Source organism: Balearica regulorum, chromosome 1, assembly GCF_011004875.1.
Source record: "Balearica regulorum gibbericeps isolate bBalReg1 chromosome 1, bBalReg1.pri, whole genome shotgun sequence".
Taxonomy (NCBI): domain Eukaryota; kingdom Metazoa; phylum Chordata; class Aves; order Gruiformes; family Gruidae; genus Balearica; species Balearica regulorum.
The window spans coordinates 68180907-68203739 of record NC_046184.1 but is presented as its reverse complement, the minus strand read 5'-3'; the positions used below and the strand labels follow the sequence as shown (position 1 = coordinate 68203739).

Here is a 22833-nt window from a genome sequence, read left to right as displayed (position 1 = left end):
TTACTGTACTCATGATGGTCTAAGGATCTAACAGAAGAAGAAGCAGCAGCAGCATCTCTTACTAGACCAGATGATATCGATAGCTAGATTGAATAAGCTTTCAAGAAGATAGCTTTTTCATATACTATATATCCAAAAACCTCTTCTGTTTTTTCACTGATATGATTTCCTTCTAATAAAGTATATTCTCTATCAATATGAGAAGCATATTTGAAGCGGGTACACACTCTTAGATGCATTCTGAAGTTCACTGCAAGCATCTGCATTCAAAGTTCTTTGTCATTTTGAGCAGCTGTAGCAAGTAGCTTATCTATTTTTGAATCATCTTTTAAATGTTTTTTTTTCTAATATTATCTGTCAGTCCTGTAACATTTCTAATTCCTAAGTGATTAATATTTTTATTGGAACTCTACTCTGTTAATATATGACATGGAAAGAATGTCAAATTGGAATTTTTCATCCCTTCAGAGATAAATGGTCATCAGCAGACACTTTTCTTCATCTGTATTTTGTACTTCTGTAACACTGCTCGTTGTAGGTTTTAAAAAGAGAGAACTGTCAGGCAGCAGGACAACAGGGATCCTATTCCAACCGTAACAGCACAATGCAGTGGGAAAGGTTATATTTCTACAATTAAAATTCTAATCAGATACAACAGTGTATCTCTGTTTAGTGATGGTATCAAGCAAAGCAGAGGAGATTGTTACTGCAAGAAATACCGCATAAAACCAAACAGCCTAAGAATGACTACAGAATAAATATAAATACTTTTTAAGGAAGTTATGGTATAGACTTCTATAGACAAAAGTGAGAGAAAGGAAATTAAAAGGGTAAGTCTGCTACGCTATTCCCTTTACTAGGCAGGCTAGCATATAGTAAATTATTTGGGCTTTGCGTGCTGAATGTTAGTTTAATGTGTTCTTATGTGCTTTGTTCCTACTGGCTGCCGTACTCACAGAACAGCTATACGAATCCGAGAGGGGCTCATGCCAAGAATCACAATGCAAAAGCAACCTGATCCGGCTCCGCGGAGTGACATGAGCCGGGGAAGTGGGGAAAATGAGAGGGAGGGGAGCACTCTGGGCTCTGCAAGGGCTCTTGGGGCAGAAGGGGAGGAGGGAGGGGAATTCAGCAGTAACCCATAATGGCTCAGAAACGGCACGCTGTGGATAGGCAATTAGCCTGGTTCCAACAGCCTGGCAGAGTTATTAGTCGGAAACTTGCAACGGATGGATAAGCCTAGGAGAGGTCCAGTCAGCAAGCAGGATTGAAAGAGTCAGCACAGCCAGCTAGGAGCAGCGCTGAATGTTGAAAGCCAGGAGACTGGGCTGCCGGGACTACCTCTCAGTCTCAGGTTGCTCAGCCAGTTACAGCAACCTGCAAACCTCCAAACTGCTGGTAAATTCACAGGACTGCTTTGAACATTGAACTCTGAGGCAGGGCTGCCCCGGGTTCTTGGGCCAGCACAAAGATTTCACGGTGCCATGCATCAGGAGGGCGGGAGGTCGGGAGAGACAGTAACAGGAGAAGAAGCCAACGAAGTAATTCTCCTTTTCTTCATCTGGCTCCTGCAAGGGGCCTCGGCTCTCGGTCCGCAGGAGGAGAGCCAGGAGAGGGCAGTGTTAGCAGGGAAAGCAGGGTCCTGCACCGCCACCTGCCCAGCCAGCATCTCTCCGCCCGGCCTTTCGGCCAATCCCTCCAGGTGAAGCTCCAGAAAAAGACAAAGCAATTAAATAACCAAATATAAAAGCACCTCAAAGAGATCAACCTTCACAACTGAAAGCAGGTTGGTGGACAAGGGAGAATCCTATAGGATGTTGGTTCCAGCAGGGCAGTACCACAAAGCCAGTGATGTCTCAGTTTCTTGTGGCACTCGTCATCGTTTATGCGAAGGCATGCGGAATACAATGATTCCTTACAAAATCAAGGTAAGCCCAATGAAATAAGCCCACTTCAAAGCTAAAATATATCAAATGCAATCAAACAAAAGTAACCAACTTAACCAGATGAAGAAAATATTTCCAAGAAGTGACTTTTTGACCATCAAGAGCCCAAAAGGAGACGGCTCTGAATGCTGAAGGCCAGCAATAATACTTTGCACATTAGCGCAGACAGAAAGTCTACACAGCTGGCTGGCAGATGTCTGTGATGAAACATCTTTGAAAAAATAGCAATGATAGCCTTGCGTTGAGTTTCCTAGCTTCGGAACATTTAGGTTTAATAATGTGATTTCTACTTAAACAAAAACATCTTAATTGACTACGCGGCTGGTTGCAGCATTTCTACATCATGTATGTCATCTCCGTTTACGTCATTCCTCTCAGAAACAGCTGTGAGTAGCATACGTCACTCCTCATTCAGACAAGCTCCTTAATGGGGAACATCCAGTTCTCCACGCTATAACTTGATTCACCTAGATGTTCGGCAGTCCAAATTTTAGGGAAGTTTCGCTAAAAGGATTATACCAATTCTGCTCCTGGTTTCTTAGATTTTCTTCTTGTGAATGCAAAAAGAAATGGTGTTATCTTCCCCATTTTTCCGTGACGTTAAGGGAGTTTTAACAACAGTCCTTTTTTGTTGGAATTTTCAGCTGAGGATATGAGGAGATTCCTACACTTGAAATGACTAAAAAAGAGAAGGCAAGGCCAGATATGTTTGCCTAGTTGATGATAAGTAAAAATAGACAGCTCAGAAAGAAAAGGATAACAAGGACCCCAGAAGTGCTTCATAGTATTTATACTTTATCTTTGGACAGAAGAACAGAAAGGACCTTCAGCATCTCAGGGGAACGTGAGCTTGCAGATAATCTGCAATAGATTCAGACACTTCTCACCGCTGCTGCCTTCCTTTCTGGATTTAGAGTAAGTCACGATAGGAATACTTTTCCATTTATAGTTAAACTCCATCAGTGAAAAAAAATCCCAAACGATTCACCATGAATTTAGCTTGCATTATGCTTCTCAGGTCCAAGATATTCCAGAACTTATTTAAAGGTTAATTGACATTCAGAAAGAAGATAACCACAGTTAAGCAACAGGATGCTATGGTTTTACATGTGCACTAGGTGAATTGTGGTGCTGCTCTGCAGAACCTTCATGGCCTTTGTTTATCCCTTAATGTAAACAAGGCAACACTAAGCTAAGATCCTTTAAAACTATTTATATGGAGGAAGTTTACTCCCCAAAGTGTTATTTTCCTCTCATTAATAATTCCACAAAAACGCTGATGAAAAAAGGCAAACAAAAAAAAGTAGTATCTCATCTCAGGCTTGCACGGTAAAACTGAATACAGAATATGAAGTGTTTGTAGAGCAGCACAAGAAGTTAGTTACAGGACTTATATAGGGCTACAATACTGGGATCTGGAATTATGTTTCTCCAAAGTTTAGGTGTTTCTGGATCAGGCTATGGTTAGTCTGAAAAATATGTTTAGAGCTTGAAACATAAGCTCTAAATGAGCTTAGTATACAGAAAGCTGTTATTCTGTGGCTAAGCAGAACAAATAATAATTATTGCCTGTACCACAGGGCTATCTGCTAGGGCCGAGCCCCGCTGACCTAAGCGCAGCAGAGGCACACCCCACAACCCAAATCCCTAACAGCTTGCAATTCTGCATGTTAAAGGGACTGTGAAAGAGAGTTCGGCGGCTACTTCTCCGAGTTTCATTTGCAATGCATTACCTTTGGTGTCAGTTTACTCTCTAGAAGCCAGATTGCTAGGCACTGCCAGAATTCCTGCTGGGCTTGTACCTTGCCCCTTTCTTTCTCTTCTGATGAATTAGGCCTCAGCGTCCCCACAGGGACTCTGCCTGTTTAGTCAAGGCAGTACCCGAGAGTCATAAAAACAGGGAAAATTCACCTGTCTGCAAGGCAAATCTTAAAGACCTCTCTTCTATGTCCTAGCTGATGAGTTTTGGAAAAACTTAAGGACAAAGCAGGAAGTGCTTGAATGAAATGATGAAGCTATATGCATCCAGTTATTTCAGGATCAGAGCTGGAGCCCGGTCTACTCCTCCCACGTTACTTCTCTTTAAGAGCAAGTTCATTTTGTTTATTACAAAGTCACGGAGAATCCTGTTAGCTCTGAAATTTCTGAGAGATATTGCAAGAAATTTCCACAGAATATGCTGGTCCATACAATCCAGTGAGCCTGACAAGCCAACAGAGGACCCAGCTGCTCCTGCACGTGGTTCCCTTTACCCAGGAAGGATGCCCACAGAGGCCAAGCAAAACCATAGAATCACAGAATGGTTTCGGTTGCAAGGGACCTTAAAGATCATCTAGTTCCACCCCCCCCCCTTGCTGCAGGCAGGGACACCCTCCACTAGAATCTATAGCAGTAGCTCATACCAGGAGATGTTGCAAAAAGCTTCCACAAGAACCACGGTGTCCGAGCAAGGCACAGAGTAACAGAACTTCTTACTAATAGCAGAACATGCGGAGAGGTGAGCTACTCTCGAAAACATAAAGTAATAGCTCAGGTTGGTACACCGTCTGCTTGTAGGAACTGCTTGAAATGAGACCACAGTAAATTTCAGATGTATCATACACGCACACAAAACACTTGACCATGTCCTGAAAGCAATGTTCTTCCCTTTAGATCTCTTTTCAAGTTAGGAATCGTTAATGTTACTGATTGATAGTATATATTTAAATTAAAATTAGCAATTCCATGCACAAATAAAAACAGATAATGTTATGGCATGATGGATATGGTCAACTTACGGATAATGTTTGTGACTTCAAGCAGTATTTAAGAGCTATGACAGTGATCTCTAGTTTTCATCCTCACCCAAAACATTAATTTAATATAAAAGTTTAAAATGCTATAAAATGTCATAATTTTAGAGAGTTCCTATAACCATTAATTTCTCAACTAATCTCAGGAAATACATTTGCACATGAAAAAGGATATAAATTGTTGCAATTATTACTTCTAATTTCTAACAGAGACCAGAAGTGGGCTGTTTAACTTAGAAATATGTTATGCATTCCCATTAAGATTACAAATTAAAAATAAATGACATAAATCAGGTGGGGAGGATAACAAGCTAATGGAAGAGCAGTCAGAGAAGAAAGACAGGGTAAACTCTGAAGTAATAGAGTAATTTATAATGACTAAATGCAAAACATGGCGGAGTAATTTCTTTACAGAAACTAAATTAGTTGAGCAATTTCTCATAGATGATACACAAGTAAGAACGCAAGTGGAATCTGAGCAAAGTAGTACACAGGATGTTTATAAAATAGCTATTTGTAATTCAGAGTAAAGTTTATCCCACTTACAATATTGTTTGTATAACAAATCAGAATGTGTGTTTAATACCTTCAAAATTCAGCAAGCATATATGCAATTTAAAAATGGGATTTCAAAGCTACATACATGTGGCCTGGCGTGCTTTCGTACGAAAAGCTTAACATTAACTTTGCTGAGTGTGAAACGTGAATTATGTGCAATGTAAATTATGCTCCTTGGAACCAAGCCATGACTATTTAGCTGATACAGCAGGTTGTGACTGCTACAGTGAAGCGACATATTATCACCTTTTTCCTTCCTCTGCTTTGAGCAGCTGATCAGAAAAGTCATCCCTGATTTCTTGGGAGAGGATTAGTAAGCAGGAATCCCTAGATGGTCTGTGCTTTGGCTGCAGCTGGTACAAAGGGAGAGAGAAGACAACCTTTCTTCACTACAAAGGCTCTTCCGCGATCATCAAGATTTTTCAAAAGCGCCTCCCTGTCACTCACAGCCGAAGCAGTCATAGGTGCAACACCGTGTTAAGCAGAGGGGTGAGACAAGCTCCCATAGCAAGTGTCCTCTGAGAGAGCATCTCATGGAAATACATCTGCCCAGGTCCTACAGGCTGAGGTTGGTGCTGCCAGAAACCCCTCTGGGGACAGAAGAACAGGTTGATTGCGGGGGAAAAGAACGGCGCCTGGGCGCCAGCAGAAATAGGCAGGGCCCCCAGCAGCCTGGATGAAGCCAAGACATGTCAGACGTGGCTGGAAAGAGCCACCGATGGCAGGGAGCAAAATGCCTCCTACTTCTAGGGTTAACAAAATTATTTTCGTCGGATAGGTCCTCTTCTGTTGGAAGAAATATTTTTTCAGAATGACTGTAGGACCTATTGAACATAAGAAGCTTTCCATAATATGAGGTTCTGCACATTCTAGAGCTAGATTTGAAGTGATAAGAAACACTTATAATGTTATAGCTTAAGCTTAAGCTATTGATGGAACAAACACCGTTGCCTACTACTAACACCTGGTCTTTGGTTGCCTCTACTTTTTCACATTGCTGCCTTCCAACCACAATGCAGCATACCACTAGCAACATATTTAAATGACGATATTCAGCAAGTTCCTGTTTCTACTCCATTCTTTCCTTTTGTAAAGATAAGAGAAAAACAAAAACTGAACTATAAATAAAAACGTGGACCATATCATTGTGTTCTTAATGTAATTTCCTTTCATACAGGAATAAAATCCCTCACTTAAAGGCTACCATCTGAAACGTGAAACATAGGAATAGTTCTACAGAGCCCAAGAATATTAACATAATGATATGTTTAGGATAAAGTGAAAGAAAATATTGTATTTAATAGAAATTGCTAGGATAATGCAATTATTTTTAATGAATGAATGGAATTTTTATTTCTCAGTGTTGAGACTTGGAACATCTTTCCTTCCTTCTGGTAACTTCAATTTTTTAATAAGAAAAGTTGAACAGGACATGAACGGGTCAAAGGAGGACAGTTCCAGAAAAAGTGCTGGTTAACTTCTTTGGGGATGCTGGGTCAGAACTGACTCAAAGGAATATTTTCCACCACATGAATAGCTTAATGACATGGTTCCAAGCACCGTAGGTTCTTTATTGTCCACAACTTAGTCTGCTATAGTAGTTTAGATTAGGTTTTGAGATACCATATACTTATAAAGTACTGGCTTCCAGCCTTCATTACAAATGGACCAAAATTTTACTACGGTAAGTCAGCTTTACAAAATGTCTTTGATAAAACGCCAAAAAAGAATGATATAGCATCTTAGCCCTATATTTTGATTAAAATCAATTGAAATCACTAAGGAATATAGCTGAACTTAATAGTAGCATAAAGAAACTATTATACATGAGAGGTACCAATTATCAAACTATGAGAGTCCACAAAATTATTTATGTGGCAACAAATTCCCCTTAGAACCATGGTGTTGATGCTGGCAGATGATTTTCCGACAATGACTTGTACATTAGTTTCTGTGGGTCACTGTGGATGTGCTGGAAGAGTGAAAAGCTTACATCTACTTCATATACTAGTTGTGCCTGACAGAAGAAGCCACAGAAAACCCCTAGTATTTGTACCTGAGCCTCCCCAGCAGATATGAGAGACCTACAGGGTAGGTCTCTCATCACTGCTACGATGAAACGCAGCAGGACCAACCTTCGCCAATAATAGCTGCTGCAGTGGGAAATCACAGCTCCAAAAGCAGCAGTATGAAAATGAATTCTCAACTATTTATTAAAAAAACCAAACCACCCCAAACCAAACTAAGTAATCTCATTGGTGAGAAGTGGATACATTAGCATCATTCTTAAATATTATTGGTGTTCAGTTAAATGTGTCCTCCCTAATCATGTTAACACTTCTTAACATTCAAGAGGATTAATTTTTTCCCACTGAGGCTTGTGAAGCATTATCTACAGAAGATCATATTAGAAGGGACAGGAGTGAATTTAATGCACTGGATTTGAAGTAATTTAAAAAACTCATTAAAATTCCAAAGATGCAAAATGGGTATTCTGTGATGGGCTTCTGCGAATCTGGAGAACTGATTCTCACCCCCCATGGGAATACTTTAAACACAAAGGAAATTCTGCAGTTAGAAACAGAAAAGCTCCATGACTTAAATGAAAAATGTGCTTTGTAAATTGAAATACATCATTAGTTTGTATTTTTCAACTGAAGCTTGTTAAATACAATCTGAGTAAGTATGGGAAAGCAGAAGAGACTGCTACATTTTATTTTAGCAGATGTTAGTTACTCATGGGAGTCACAAATGGAGTAGTTACTTTAAACAACTGTGGCAACAGCAACGCAGAATTAAGACAATAACGGGAGAGGATAGAATAATACATTTTTTCTCTTCTCCGGGACAACTTAGATAATTCTTTTTCTCACAATTTAGACTTAAACGCTTTCTTTACTGTGTAACCCATAAATGTTGCTAATGGACTAGTAAAATTTGAATGAGAAATACTGTCTTTTGTTAGATCAGTACATAGAACTGGAAAAAGCAGATGCTGTTTTGGGCTGACTGTCTATTCAGAAGAACTTGCCAAAGAAAGCCTTTTCTATTTTCTTTACCTACATTCTCTTGATCAAATAGAAGATATCACCTATCCCCCCAGATCCTGATTATATTCAAAGACCATCACAGCTATAACAGACTAGTCAATTTATTTCACGGATAACCAAACTTTGCCCACATCCAGCTTTACTTCTGTTTTCAGAGGTGCCTCCCATACGTGCTACAGGTTTTGTCATCCAATGCTTCATCCCAATCTGACAGACAAGGTGCTTCAAAATGGTATGCCTCATGTTTTGATCCGTAATGTAGGAGCCGTACCTCTTTAATACATAAGGATGGCATGCATTATACTGAAAACCTTTTAATCCTGTATCAGTGATTACAGAAGCCAAGTAGTAAATAAAGTGCTGACTCTGGGTGTGTAGGGGCCAGCAGGCTCTGCAGGGAAAAGGAATGTGTCAGGGCCATAGAGGCAAGTGTAGATATTGGGTGAAGCACACAGCACATGCTGAGTCAAATAAATGTATGAAGACAGGTATGAAGACAGGTATAAAGACAGACATCAACTGTCCTGTACCATCTAGTCCCTGTGACAAGCGTATTTATCTCCAGAGGTCTGCTCTTCTTTCTGAATTGCTAGACATGCCTCTGTTGGCTTCCTGTAATTTGGCTGCTGAGCTGCTCTCTCCAATATTTGGATCAAAATTCAGCCTAGAGTTGAAAGTGCAAGGAAATGAGCTTAAACATCACAAAAGAAGAAAACCAGAGCTGAAGTGTTCAGGGTAGGCTAAAGACAGTGTTCACTGACCCACAAAACCACTTCTAACTATGTACGCCTTACACTAGTTTGTGCGCATACTGGATAGAACTTGGTATAGACATATGAAAATGAATAATTTAGTGAAAGAATTTCCCTTATAATCCAAAGTCAGGGTCAAAAAGACAAAATTAGTCACATTTATTTCTGGTACAAGTTCCTTATAATAGTTTAAATTAAAAAAAACAAGCTTTCTGTAATATAGGAGTAAAATTACAAAAGCTGAAAAGAGAAATAGGAAGGAATGAGAAAAAAGGGTTGTGTGGAATGATGAATTACGGTATGAAAACAAGAGATAAAAACTGCCAGTGAAGGGATTAAGGAAGGCAAGACATCACCAGAGCTGGGAGAAAGGAAGATTATTTCAGTAGCTGAATTATAGATAAATTGACAGTCTCTGTAGAGACTTCCATCAGACAAGCTGTCATTAAACCCTTTCAGTTCTGTATTCCAAAACTCCTGGAAATACACTGTTGGACTTCTGAAATCACTGTGTTTTTGTGTGCATAAGCATGAGTGTATTGCATCTAGCACATTGGGTCCAAATCTTGATATAGGTACCCAGATAAGACGGCAAGCAGAAAAAATTACTGGCAGAACATACAGTAACAGAAAGTAAGGACGTTGTCTTAATTTACATAAAGTGACTCAAAAATGTGCCAATTAAAATATAAATGGTTAATAAAATGACTACATTAAGTTATAAAGAGCAGCTAAAATTTCTGACAACTAAAACATGGCAAAAGTGGTATCTTGCAGTTTGATTTCCCATGAGTGTGTAGATGAATGGCCTCAAGTACAGATAAATGAACAGATGAAATTCTGTAATAAATAGTAAATGGATATGATATTGACTCCTCCTGTCAGCTGAAGAGTAGTGGATCCTTGCTACCAGTTTTCATAGAATCACAGAATGACTTGGGTTGGAAGGGACCTCAAAGATCATCTAGCTCTAGCCCCCCTGCCACAGGCAGGGACACCCTCCACTAGACCATGTTGCCCAAAGCCCCATCCAACCTGGCCTTGAACACTTCCAGGGACGGGGCATCCACAACTTCTCTGGGCAACCTGTTCCAGTGTCTCACTACCTTCACAGTAAAGAATTTCTTCCCACTATCTCATCTAAATCTACCCTCTTTCAGCTTAAGACCATTACCCCTTGTCCTATCACTACATGCCATTGTAAACAGTCCCTCTTCGGCTTTCTTGTAGGCCACCTTTAGGTACTGGAAGGCTGCTATAAGATGTCCCTGAAGGAAGCAGGTGAGTGGGCCACATTTTGGTGTGGCACATCAGTAAGACCTACATCAACAGTTCAGGCCCTTGTTCAGAGCTTCAGACCACAAACTCACCTGCTCCTGGGTCATCTTCTGCAGCTCTGTCTCCCAAGCTGCCCGGTCATCATCCAGGTGGTAGGAAGCCGGTGGGGTGAGTCCACGCAGAATCAGGGGGTCACGGTCATGGCAGAGGGCTGTCAGATGTCCAATGTACAACTTCAATTTGCTGCGATTCTGATCAAGTTCTAAGAGGGGCTGAATTATCTGAAATAAGAGAACAGAGACAGTGAGGAACAGTCTGAGACCCAAGCAGTGGTGAAGGCAAAGATCAACCTCTAAGTTACAATCTTGTTCAGCTTCATACTGGAAGAAACCTGAACACCCTCCCCTTCCCGCTGAGTACTCCTGTGCTGTACCCAGCAACCGTCCAGCTGAAGCAGAAAGAAAACAAGTACAGTAGGGGAAGGGGATGCGGTGATGATAGCTGTCTGATTAATATAGGAAATAATGATGATATGGGTGAAAATGAAACAGTATTAAATTGAATGCGTTAACTCTACTGATTATCCAGCACTGCTTCAGTCAGCTATTTCAACTCCCTGCCTTAAGGAAAATTAATTTTTCTGATAAAAGGTGTCTGTCCACAACTATGGCAACAGCAGTGTAGATTTTAACTTGTTTTGCCAACAAACATTTCATTGTAACTTAAGTATGCAATAAACATGTTCTAAAGAGACTAGATTCAAATGATGGCAAGATGTTTGTATCTCTACTGTAGAAACTGGATAGAGGCACATCTCAACTAGAAAGTTAACATACAGCTTTGAAAAGGCAATGACTTTCATTTATTACGCAAGCAAGATTCTATACAACAGACTAAAAAACTAAATCAAAGGACTTTAATAAGTACTATTTTATTTTGTTATACTTCACCCAACCTGAATCTAATCCTTGTTCATCATTGCAATCCAAACTGAAGTCATCCAGTTCCCATAAAAAGTATTTGAAGAGCCATTTTTCATTCATTTTACAAAAATATAGAGCTTAAGTGCATAAACACATACTCGGAATCCCTCACTATGCCCTGCCATGATAATACTGCTTCACATTGTTCTAGGTGTTTGCGGGCATATATTCAAAACTGCAGTAATACAAAACTCTAAGGTTTATGGCTGATGAATCAAGGAAGAATTGGGCTCTGTACCTCAACACCGTAAAACAAGGTGCTGAAGCTACAGGCACTGATGTGCACCAGCTAGGAGAGCTGGAAAGCCTTGCCATGACACTGGCCACTTGTCGTCGTGTTCCCAGGCAGGGGCTGCACCTGCTGTTTGTTAGCGGGCTGGGGATATCTTTTCAACAGGACACCTCTGACCCTGCTAACGAATAAGGAGTGAGATAATCTCTGAGTCAACAGGAACAGGGTGCTGGCACTATTTTCAACAAAGACCCTGGCATCGACCCCTTTTAATAAGGCTGTCAGGGCTCACTTATTTTGCTTCTAACACTGTTCTACATGGATTAATTTCTGTGGAGTGAGAGGATCTGTGAGCGAGGGCTAAGCAGCAAACTAATGTCAAGCTCCTTGTCCTGTGGAGCGTAGCTGCACTCAGCAGCCTACACCAGAACATCAAGGTGGCAGCAGCTACGAAAAGCCACAGCAACACGGCAGCCGTGGTAGAGGAGACAGACAAGAAACCTGCAGAGAGAATGAGCTCACAGGCTTTATTGAAAACCTTACTGCTATGTGCAGCCTCGGGGCAACATCTGTACAGGTACATACACATATAAAAATATGGTTTGATGTATCAAGACTGCAAACTGCAGCAGAGCAGAATACTCTGCTCTCTTGTAGGGCCGTAGCAAGGGATATTTTAGTAGCATGAAGACAGTTACATTTCTCTTCCATCATCCAGCACAACTGTATTTAGCCAATTATACCCATCAGCTTTGGTTGTTTTGCTGAATTTGTACTATTTACCCCAATTTCTCATAATTTGGGTTACCCAGATTATGATCTGAAAGTGTACTGCCTGTGCAAGTGAAAAAAAGCGATGCTTCTAATTTAACTGATGTCTTTCCTATCTTTCTTACTATTCAGTTGTCCACAGAGGGTAGAGTGATAGAATATCACATCTTAAAAAAATACTGTTTTATAAAAATGTGAAAATTAAGTCAATGTCTAATAACTAGCTGTCCAATGAATGTAGTAGCTGCCTTGTATTCTTTTTCAGATACCGCAGGCTACTGAATGTCCATCAGATGTGCAGATTTCAGTCTGAAAAGAATCCGACTTGCTCACCTTCCCAGCTGTTCTCTGTGAACAGAAACTCTCCCCGATAAAGAGAAAGCAGAGCTATCTAGCAAGTACAGATGGAAGATTTTCATACAACAGTCAAATTTGATTGCTCAGAGACAAGTCCCCTTCTGATGCACATTCCTCCTGTACCCTTCCCCCCTTCCCCTGAACTGGAAAGAGGCCAAATGAGGCGTGTGAAAGTTCTTAACTAGCAGCCCTCCCAAAGCTGTTCGCAGAGCAATCATTCCTCTCACTTGGGATCCATTAGACACTGCCAGTCAACTCGGAAATGCCCTTATATCTGCGTTCCTGCCATATCTAATTTGAACTAGCCACTTAGCAAGAGGCACTGTGCTTCCCACACAGAAGAGCTGCCACTGCCTTATCTCAAGAGGGTGTAAGAGCAGTTGCTAAGTGGAAAGGCAGGCCAGTGCTGGATTCATAAACCACATCGTGTTCTCATGATCAGCCCAGAGCTGTAGAGCTTTCTAGGAAAACAACGGGTAAACAGACCAAACCTGGGAATATCTTCTAAAGCAGACAATCTTCATTAATTGCCCTGATAGGTTTAGGTCATCCTCATCAATGCATGGAATGAAGTCTGCTTAATGTACCCTCAAGTTCAGAATATTGTTAATGGCCAGCTAAGTTTGACAACGTGTTTCACTAAAAAAGGCAATCATTACAACGCTGAAGTAGAAACATGAAATGCCTGACAAATCTCTGATACAAACCCAAACCATCTCTACCAACTGATAAAGACATTTGGGAACAGATTTCAGAACAAATTCAATTCGGAAACAACATGTTCAGGTTTTTTCTTTGAGATTTGGTGATTTTGTTTTGTCTTTGAGCATGAAAAATGGGAATCTAATTGTAGTTTTTCAAGTTGTTGGAGCAAAAACATGCTTTAGAATGAAATTAATACTGCTTCTTCAGTGATAGTGCTGCTGTTGCTGTACAACGGTCAGCTGAAGTAGGAGTAATTGTATTTAAAAGTTTTTTATAAGAGTCTGCATTTAAATACATATATATGATGCATAGATAAGAAAAGGTACTTGTAACTGAATGTGGTTGGAGAGACTTATCTAAATGTTTGGTCACTTTTGCCATGAAAGATGAATCCACCTCCCCTACAGAGACTGTGGTGTCTAAAAGTTTGTCTGAGCAGCGTCTAATGTAAATACACAAAACCACGTAGGTGGTTATATGAAAAAGAAAACCAGCAAATGGGTGGTATAAGTGCAGCAGTGTCGAACCGAGACAAATGCGATATTGACTATCCATAGATGTCTGCAGAGTAAAGTATGGTTTTAATCAACATGTAATAGGACTCATGCACCACAACCATCAGCTTTAAATTATGTGTTCTCCAGGCAGAAGGGCTAATGACCTGGTCACCTCTCTCCCTGCTCACATTCCCTTCTTCTCTGAAGGAAGCAACCACCTCTCTTTTGCGGAACCAAGTAATTAACTTTACTTAGTTAATTCAGAGAATACCTTCTAAATGTCTACTTAGCGATAAATCTGCAGCTCGCATTTTGAAGAAAGTCTTATATGCATCCTTAAAAGCTTGTCTGGTTTTCCAGTTACATCAGTTGACTTGCAAAAGTTATCTCCTTCCGCAACTTGTCTTACTCAGAATCATGCATCAACATGCATGCTGATCGTAGATCAACAGCAGTAATCTTTTTCTTATAGATACATGCCTATGATTTCTCTGGGCAAGCAAAAAAAAAAAAGGGAGAAAATATCATCTGCTCGACACAGCAATGCCAACACAAAGTGCCATACGTACACTTGGCACTGCCACGACTGCTGTCACACTCCCCTATTAGCTTGGCTACCCTGCTTGCACATACGCTGCATGTATATATTCACTACAGAATGCTAAAAGGCAGAGTAATGCAGGTAAGTGGTCTTCATTTTGCAGTCAAATAATTCAGTAGATCTTTCTCAACTTACCCACAAATCTTTAAATATTTGAGAAAAATTCCTGGAAGAACAGCTGTATCAGGAAGAAAATAAAATAGAATTGACAAGTAATCAAAGTAAATAATGTGAGGTCAAAATTTCACTGTTCTTGTATCAGAAGTGTTAGAAAGAAGTGTAGGTGGAAGGAATCTGAAAGTTTCCGAGGAATTAACTAATTTGAGAAATGGTCTAGCTTGCTAGCCTGGTCTATGGACTTTGAGTGTTCCTTGTAGATCCTGCAAAGGCACAAAAAAAAAAAAAAAGGAATTCTGAAAAAACCCCGAAACACCAGTAAAGACCCCCTCAAAACTTCAGACTGGACATAACAAAAATGCATTGAAAACAAGTTAAATGGAGGTAGCCCTTTATCTCCTATCAATCACATTTTTCATGTGAGTGCGGGAAATTTATTTTCAAACTTTGTTACATGCAGATGCAACTGTGCTACCCAACAAAACCTACTTCCCAAACTACCATTACATAGGGGAAGATTGGCTCAAAGTCTGGGTAAATACATGTGTTTGTTAAAGAGAAATTATTCCAAGGAGGACCTGACACATCTAACAAAAGATGGAATGGATCATGGTGGGTCCTCCGATGCCTCCCTGTATCTGCGTTTTATTATAGATATTACCAGACGAGAAAATTTTGCCTATGTAGCAAAATATCTTCTATTGGGAGATATGGAAATAAACTAAGATACTGAATGATACAGTCTGGAAGTATTTGCATGGCAAATTGAATTATGCCTTCTTGCTCAGACCATTTGTGTTTGGCAACAAACGCAAGGGTTCAACTACAATCATCTCGTAACCATTGAATGCAATGGAGTTTTATGAGGCATGAATTTGGCTCAGAAAGTGCAAAGCTTTCCCAAATTCAGAACAATTTATCACCGATGTCTTCCCTTCATTATTTTAAATGGAAACAGAAGAAAGTTCTCAAAAAGACACTGCCTGACCTCAGTTCAGTTCAGCTCAGTTCAGTGCTGCAGAGATACTTGGTTTCTTCAGAAGACCACAAGACCAAAAGCCCAGGGACAGGCTCGGTTTTCTTTAGATTTGTTTTAAATACAAAAAAATGGATTTAAATCTAACCTTCATCATTTTCTCCTCATAAAACAAAACAAAACAACATGTGTGAGGAGCTGAAAGAGATTCTGGCTATTTTGACAGAGCTGCCTTACTCAGTTCATTTCTGACAGAATCAATTAGGAAATCATTTTTATACAGCAAATTATTTTTGAAATTTTTATACACCATGAACAAATCCCATGGATTAATCATTTCCAGAGTTCACCCTCTTCACCTTGGGAAAAATCCAGACCAGAAAAAAAGAGCAGAGAAAACACAAAACAGAGAAAGTTGTTTTGTCATTAGTTCCCTCTGTTTAAATAAAATATTTTCCCCATAATATAGGTGAAGCAAAGAATTGCAGCGGGTTGGTAGGATTCCTAAAGCACTGAAAATGAGCGAGCAGTTCAAAAATATTTTTCTACATAACAAATCCAGAAGTGCTTTTTCATGACATTGGCAACTTTTGCTTACATGGGCTGTGGAGCAAAAGCTTGCGGGGAGCCATGTGTGGAATAGCAGGGACTACTGTAGATCAGAACCGAAATACACTGGTGGGACTGTGAGAAGCTTGTAACCAGACCATCGGGGAATACGAACGTTCAGGAATGAGGTACCATGGCACAGCTGAAGGGGGTGTCTACATAAAGCTAATCCACTTTGAATTTTACCTGTTTCATCAGTCCCTTACTTCCAAAAGCAAGAGCATTCACCCAAACCCTCACCCCTAAATATAACTAATTACAATGTACATACACCACAGCTCTTCCTCTTGTAACAGTCCATATGGCTCTTTCATAGCTGAGGCAGAGGAGAGAAATGTGTGGCTTAATTGCAAGAAGAGATTAGAACATACAAATTCAAATGCTGATTTTATGTGTCTAAGTTTTCTTTTGTCTTCAAAATTTCTTGGGAATCTAGCAACCCAGCAGCTTAGTCGTGGGGCAAAACAGGATGGGTAAAGTAGGGTGAGATCTACAGAGAATCTAAAAATCTTCCACTTCAATATATTACAACCTCCTTCATTCAAGAATTTCGTTCCTGTAAGTTGTGTTAATTATCAGATTAAAATTTTGAATAATAAATGAAATTACAGAAAGCTGTGAAACTGGGTAGTGAGACTTACAATCTTGACAATTAGAACATCATCAAGAAAAAAAAAGTATTCCCACAGCAAGTGAAAATAGTTTAACAACTGCTTGCAGCTTGTACATGACACTATGGATTTAAATAGCATCCTCCTGATCAAACTTTTGTAGGTGTAATTAAGCAAGTTTTGATTTCACAGAATTCATTAGATTCTATGCTGATTCCTTCTCTACAAGAACATAGTGGCTTGAGAGTAAGAACAACCTGCTTGTATTTTTAATCCATTCAAGCTTTCTAGCACTTGTTATCTATCTAACAGTGAAAAAGAAAGCACACACATTCCTTGCTGTACTGTATTTTGTCTATTGCTTCTTCCTATTACAAGGGATAAAAGGAAACAGTGGCTAATATGCTTTTGTCTGAAAGCTGAACATTGCAGTGCATACCCTGGGAGAGTGCGTCCATGGGAATGCTTATGTATCAGTGACTGCATTCTTCTGCCTCCCTGCTGTCTGTTCCATTGCTAATGGAAAACAGAAGGTATTTCTTAAGTAGTCTACCAGGGAACACAATCAGTGCTTTTCCTGTTCAGATGAACTATAACCTCCCCATCCGCAGGTGATATGAATCTTTGTCTCATCCCTCTCTAACACAGGATCTTCATTCTACTCTTCTAGCTCTCGACCTGCTCCATGACAATTTCAAAGCAAAGCCACATGAAGCCACCAAAGACCGGCTAATCCATCTTTAGGAATTCTTTTTAGAGTTGTGTGCTCTACATTCAAATGTAAAATCCCATTAATAAATACACCTATTTATACAGATATGTATATAGTAATTCTTACTATATATATATTTTAATTCGTATCTATAAGTTAGATTAAATAAACAGATGTAGATGGATTGCCTGTGGTGAGCCTACTATGAGTTGGAACTGTAACTCCTGGCATCTTCATCAGTAATTATGAACTTTACCAGCCAGGAAAATATAGCGTCTAGATTGGCTACATGCCCCTATCAATTTTTGTTTTAGTCATATTTCTCTTGAGCTTATTTTCATAGTTAATATGTTGGAAAGCAGGTTTGGGCTTGATTCCTTCTCTACTCTGACATTGTTCACTGCACCCCGCCCCCAGTTTCTTTCCTCCTAACTTACAACTCAAAGGTGCTGGCAGCAACATCCCCAGCCTGGCTGCAGCTATTCCACTTCTGCCTCTATCCTGCCTGTGAGCGCCAGAGCTCAGCTCCGCTTTTCTTTAGGTCGCCAACAGCATATTCATAGTTTGCAGAAGCTGCTGGCCTTGTGTTGTGGCATTCTGGTGTGTGGATGGGTGCTCTAAGAAATGTAAATGGGAGAGTAACTGGGAGATAGTACAGACTATCACACAAGCTGTAAGCGACAGCTCTCCTGGAAGTGAACAGAAACAAAAATGTTTGAGTACAGAATTCCTACTTGCTCCAAAGACCAAGCCACTAGTAGAAGATCATATTCAGCTGCAAATCAAAAAAGAAAATAAGACACAGACCTGGAATAATCTCATTTAGTAGAAATGAATGATGGCCTTTTTGCAATTGTTTTGCCGTAAAGCACAAATCTCTACAAAAAGAAACCAGCCATCTGTTTTGAATGTTTGAGAATATAAGCATCTACTTGTGTTCTTCTTTGATCTGTAAGAATAATAGGAAGACAGTGATACAATCCAGTTACACCTCCATTGTGAGTGCTTAATTCATCCCAGAGCTGCAGATCACAAAATTCCATCTGGAAATCTTACTCTTATCATTCTGGGATCAGAAAGATGATGAACAGTGTATCAAGATCAGCTCTTTTGTGCTCACAGATATAACATTCTTGGGCAGAGAATATAGTCTTCAAAAATAAAATACTAAGATAGCGAAATAGTACAGTTTTTTTAAAAAAAACAAGCTAGCAAAAGAGCTGTTCCCAGAAACAGGGAAAGGATGAGAAGCAGAAGTTCCCATCATTTTAAGGGCAGCATTTTTCTCTTGGTTGGCCCATCCCAACCTAACAGTACTCTTTACTTACTGGGTAAAAGATTACATGCCAACACGGGTATAGAATAAGAGAGAAGGTGGCACGGTTTCCAAATTGGAATGGTAGAAGATTAATCATAAAACAAAACATTAAGTTTGGTATCAGCGATAGGGAAGTTGTTCACTCCCCCATAACAGGATTGTTACTTACACTAAAGTGAGAAGGCTTTCCATTATTCAGAGTTGTTACAGCCAAAGGAGAAAAGGTTATTCTCTGAAGAAAGGCAAAGCTTGAAAAGGCTTGTAAGGAAGAGATAATTGTATGACAGCTAACCCAGGATTTTGAATTGTTTTTCCTCAGAGCAGTAATTGTCAGTCCACGAACTCTTTGCATCTCCTTGCCTGAGCCTGACAGCACAGGAGTCTTTGAGTTTCATAATTAATGATGACACCCACATAAGCAGGGTCCCAGAGAAGCAGGGATGGAAGGCAGGCCCTGTGATTAACCGGGACAACTGTATTCAAAGTGCTGCATTTGTAACAATTAATTAGTTACAACACCTTATTTGAGTGCATCACATTAGGGTTCTTACTAAAGGGCTGCCCATCTGGAAGATGGGAGTGAGGAGCCCTGGCTGTCACCAGCATGACAAAACAGATCTGCCATCTTATCTCTCAGTCAAGCCTAGTGATAATGTTTAAATAAAGTAAGATTATTTCATATAGCTGCCTTCAAATTTTGCACAGGGTATGTCTCTAAGGCAAGCATAAGAAACATTCTTTCACAGTTTTTTTACACATATGAATGAAGAACTGTAATGGACATATTATAACAGATTATTATATATTACACAGTTAATTTGTAGACTTTTAGAGAGAGGAAGAAATGACCATTCAGAGGACAAAAAAAAAGATGACAATGAAGAAGAGGCAGTGGTCTAAAGAGCTTTGCTCAGCAAGCTGGAATGGCAGCTCCTTGAAATGTTTAACATATGGGTTATTTTCCCTTTTTTGGGAAGGAATAGGATCTTGGAAGGAAAAGTAAGAAGTATTAATAAATTGACTCAAATACAAATCTAACATAATTTTGGGAACGAATTCAAAATGAGGTATTAGAATCACCATCATATCATTGTAACAACACTATTTTAGAATACTGTGTAATAATATTACCTAGCACTTATATAGCACTTTTCCCAAGCAGAACTTCCACTTCACAAAACCTTCAGCTCATTTTACAATTAGAGAATTTGAGACAGGAAGAAAGAGAACAAGTAAGTGGTTGGAGACGATGCCGGGAAAGAATTTATCTTCTGAATCGTGGTCTAGTACTGTGTCCAGTAAATTACATTGTAATATGAGTCAGGCACGAAAGCTTGGTGCTTTTGACCATTCTGCATGATCTACCAACTAAAAAGACCATACTGAAAATAAATCTATTTGAAAGGCTTATGAGGTCACAGTGTAATAAGTGACAATTCTGAGAACCTAAAAGTATGGTAGTAGGATGAGGAGCTTTCTACATGCTGCAAGCATAAAATGTGTCTCATGTGAAGAGAAAGATCACATTTATACGGTGAATGAATGCCTGTGTAATCATTTGAAAATGGAAGTCATCACGAATATTTACTTTGCTAAAAGAAATTGGTATATTAATCTGAGCACCAAATAATGCAGAAAAAAAAAATCAATATTCTTCTCAAACTTCCCAAAGTATACACACTTTTAGTTCTGTAGTGATCTCAATGAAAAGTTCATGAGATTTGACAGCTGTGGCAAAGGCTAAATTAAGTCCCAAGATGTTCTGCCCTGTCTCCTTCAATGTCATTATTTCTATCCCTCTTACTCTACCATCATAGTAGCCAGAGTTCTTCAGACTACGACCTGTTGCCTGTCATCTACTTCTGCCACATTCCTCAAGGTGTCCACTGGTTGTGCATTTCCTTTTAGCTGTAAGATGGAAATAAATAAATGCCTCCTCCAAAACAAACAAAAAGGAAATTGTGAATGCTCCTCCTGGCATTCCTAGGGGTGAGACAGAATTGCTCTGCAGACACGAGTTAGAGACACATGGCTTACAACCTTAAGCACTGAGCTATTTTTTTAGATACATGTACTAGTATCAACTTCTCTATGAGATTTAGCTGTTTCTATTATTCTTACTTCAACCAATACCTTTGTCCTAATAAATAGAATACAAAAAAGTAATTCAAGCTCCATTACCCTTTAATAATCACAAATGGCTGTTTAGAATGAGTCTGCTTTCAGAAACAATATATTCATTAAAGATGTGCTTTACAATATTATGAGCTCTTGATTCAAAAACATAGTTAAAAAATTCAGACTGAATTCATTAAACATTCTTCATATTGACGATTTTCCCTCTATTTCAGTTCTTAGGTTTAGATGACTCTTGTCTACAGAAAAACTCTTGGTAAAGTCAAATGACAATATTAAAAATGTAGCCTTTGGTACAAAACAAATACGTGTAATCTGGTGATGCTGTGAATTATAATTTATACTGGTTTTGGCAATGAGTCTATCACATTTACTTGAATGGATTGTTGTTCAGTTCTTAAAAATTATTCAGATATTTTCCTGTTATGACTTACTGCTCAAAGACATCACCTTTTAAATCTTAAGAGATGTGTTAAATTATGCTAGCATCTTCAGCAGTCAACTCGCAATACTTACTGCTTCTGTGTTAAAATTTGTCAAACTCAAGTATTAAAGAAAAACGTCACAGCTAAGAGGCTTTTTGTCTTGCATTATTTTTAGGTAACAGGACCTTGTCAATACTTTCATCATCTAGAAAAATCCCCATTTTTATGCACTCCAGTTCAATGCTAGCTCTTTGACCATTCCACTGTTCCTCTAATAAGCATAAAATTCATTTTCAGATTTTGGTCCTGGAATTCAAGCACAGCAAAAGCAAATGTTTTGCTCCTTAGCAGGCATATCTGTGACTTCAGGATTTGTTGGCAACCATTAACAGAAAATGCTTCTACAGAATGAGTTCAAAAAGCTTGTCTGTGACAGCATCTGCTAGGCTCCAACTCATACTGCAAGCCAGAACCATGTAAGATGGGAAGAAAAATGCTCTACAACAGCACGCATATTTAAAAACGCACATACAGTATGTATAAATTACATACCAGGATAAATCATAGAATCATAGAATGGTTTGGGTTGGAAGGGACCTCAAAGATCATTTAGTTCCAACCCCCCCTGCCATGGGCAGGGACACCCTCCACTAGACCACGTTGCCCAAAGCCTCATCCAACCTGGCCTTAAACACTTCCAGGATGTGGGGGCCTCCACAACCTCTCTGGGCAACCTGTTCCAGTGCCTCACCACTCTAACAGTAAAGAATTTCTTTCTAACATCTAATCTAAATCGACCCTCCTTCAGCTTAAACCCATTACCCCTTGTCCTGTCACTACATTCCCTGATAAACAGTCCCTCTCCAGCTTTCCTGTAGGCCCCCTTCAGGTACTGGAAGGCCACAATTAGATCTCCCTGGAGCCTTCTCTTCTCCAGGCTGAACAACCCCAACTCTCTCAGCCTGTCCTCACAGGAGAGGTGCTCCATCCCTCCGATCAGCTTTGTGGCCCTCCTCTGGACTCTCTCCAACAGCTCCATGTCTCTCCTGTACTGGGGCCCCCAGAGCTGGACGCAGTGCTCCAGGTGGGGGTCTCAGAAGAGTGGAGTAGAGGGGCAGGATCACCTCCCAGTCTCTCAGTTGTCAGAGTTTCAGTTTTGCTTTTCCCCTGTTCTTGCCCTTAGCACTTTCATTCTGTCCTCACTTTTCCCTGTGCCCTTTAATTTGACTGTCTTTCACTCTTCCAACAGTTTTTTGTAGTCCTATGCCCACTACACCTGTTCAACAAAAGCAGTTCTCCTCATTTCTGATGGCAGAGGTGACGCAAGCAGATTTCTGAACCACACCCACACTTTCACACATGGTAGATAGCATGGCTGTGCTTCATGAGAAAACGAGATTAATTCAG

The 22833-nt window shown here is 39.8% G+C and overlaps 1 protein-coding gene across 1 annotated transcript in view; it reads right to left on the bottom strand.

The window, feature by feature from the left end:
- ERC1 (ELKS/RAB6-interacting/CAST family member 1) overlaps window positions 1-22833 on the bottom strand; it is a 279843-nt gene that overhangs the window by 5908 nt on the left and 251102 nt on the right. The window contains 1 exon segment of the mRNA XM_075756669.1: window positions 10469-10657. Within this exon segment, the coding sequence (XP_075612784.1) occupies window positions 10469-10657 (189 nt within the window).